At 38.8% G+C, this 1,375-nt stretch overlaps 1 protein-coding gene across 1 annotated transcript; it reads left to right on the top strand.

Moving 5' to 3' along the window:
• Nucleotides 1–99: 99 nt before the first annotated feature.
• Tsp_14095 (conserved hypothetical protein) lies at nt 100–519 on the top strand. The gene has a single exon (XM_003366973.1). The coding sequence runs from the start codon at nt 100–102 to the stop codon at nt 517–519; it is 420 nt and encodes a 139-aa protein (XP_003367021.1).
• The last annotated feature ends 856 nt before the right edge of the window (nt 520–1,375 follow it).

Raw genomic sequence — 1,375 nt, forward strand, 5'->3', positions numbered from 1 at the left:
CAACACCGGCATAGTAGAGTGTGACGGGCCGTTGTCCCGCCCGAGACATCCTGTTCGTCGTCGACCGCAGTGGTCGACGGGGACAAGGTGGAAATTAGCATGGAAGTGGTCAGTACAGGGAAGAGGAGAAAAAAGTCGAAAAAAGTATCCGTCGGCGAGTTGGAACGTCTGCTCGGTGAAGTGCAGAATGATTTGCATTCGATCAAGACTAGCCACTTTCCCGACCGCAGCAGTTACATAAGTCGGCTCGATCAGTTGGAAAGGAAAATGGCGTTGTTCCAACGTGGTCTGAGCAACGTGGTGAACAAAGCGACCGCTTTGCCTGAAGAAGAGAACGGTGATTCGTTCAAATTGAAAGCGCTGGTCAGTGTTTACAACAATGAACATCTCAGTACCAGTGACAAGGAACAAGATTCGGCTGCTGGCGATCATCGCATTCGACCGTTGAGGAAAAAATCCCGTCGTCTCAGTTCACCGACTCGCATCAACGCTATGCTTAGTCATCACCATGTTCTCTGACTATGCTTTCGAATTTCCTTCACGACACTCATCTTATGTACGTATACGCACATATATATATATATTTTTTTTTTGTTTTTATCAGTCTATTTTTTCTTTATACTATCTGTTATTTTACAAAAAGAAAGCCAGCAAAAGTTTTCTTCCAACAGTACTTTTTATTTATTCAATGAATGCATACATACATGTACGGTGGTTGCTTATTTTCTTTTTCCTTACGTGTTGCTCAACGAAATGAATAATAATATATTATGAAATTAAATCTTTTTTTTCAATAATTTTACCATTATTTATATGCTTTCTTGTGCTAAGTGAAATACTGTTGTGAAATGCCTTTCAATAATGTGCTTTGTTTTGTCTTTTACTGCGGACAGATGGTCGGTCGGTCAGTGATCACGGCGGATTTAATCAGACGATCGTCAATATTAGCAATAAAAATATTCAGTAAACTTTTTAAACTCTACTCTCTCCTCCACTGTACCACTGTACTGATTTATAAATAATTAAATAAATTACAAAGAATAATCATCTACATTTTCTTCTAGTACATTTTATTATCTGTACATTTATTTGAGATCCAACTATGCTACTAATATGTTTTTACTCAGATTGAGCTTCATAAAAATAACGCTCAACAACATACTGTACAACAGATCCCTCGGGTATGGTCATTCTGAAAACAGTAAGCAATTAATCTCGTTCGCTTACCGACAGGACAATCAAGTCGTCTGTCCACATTACCGTTTGTCGATCCAAATAGCATATGCAGCTGTCTGAAAAATTTATGTGCAGTGTGCAGTGGATATCCCACCACACGATGCAAACAAGAAATAGAACTTTTTATTTTCACGATTCA

The sequence above is a fragment of the Trichinella spiralis genome (assembly GCF_000181795.1).
Source record: "Trichinella spiralis strain ISS 195 chromosome Unknown Scfld5074, whole genome shotgun sequence".
NCBI classification, from domain to species: domain Eukaryota; kingdom Metazoa; phylum Nematoda; class Enoplea; order Trichinellida; family Trichinellidae; genus Trichinella; species Trichinella spiralis.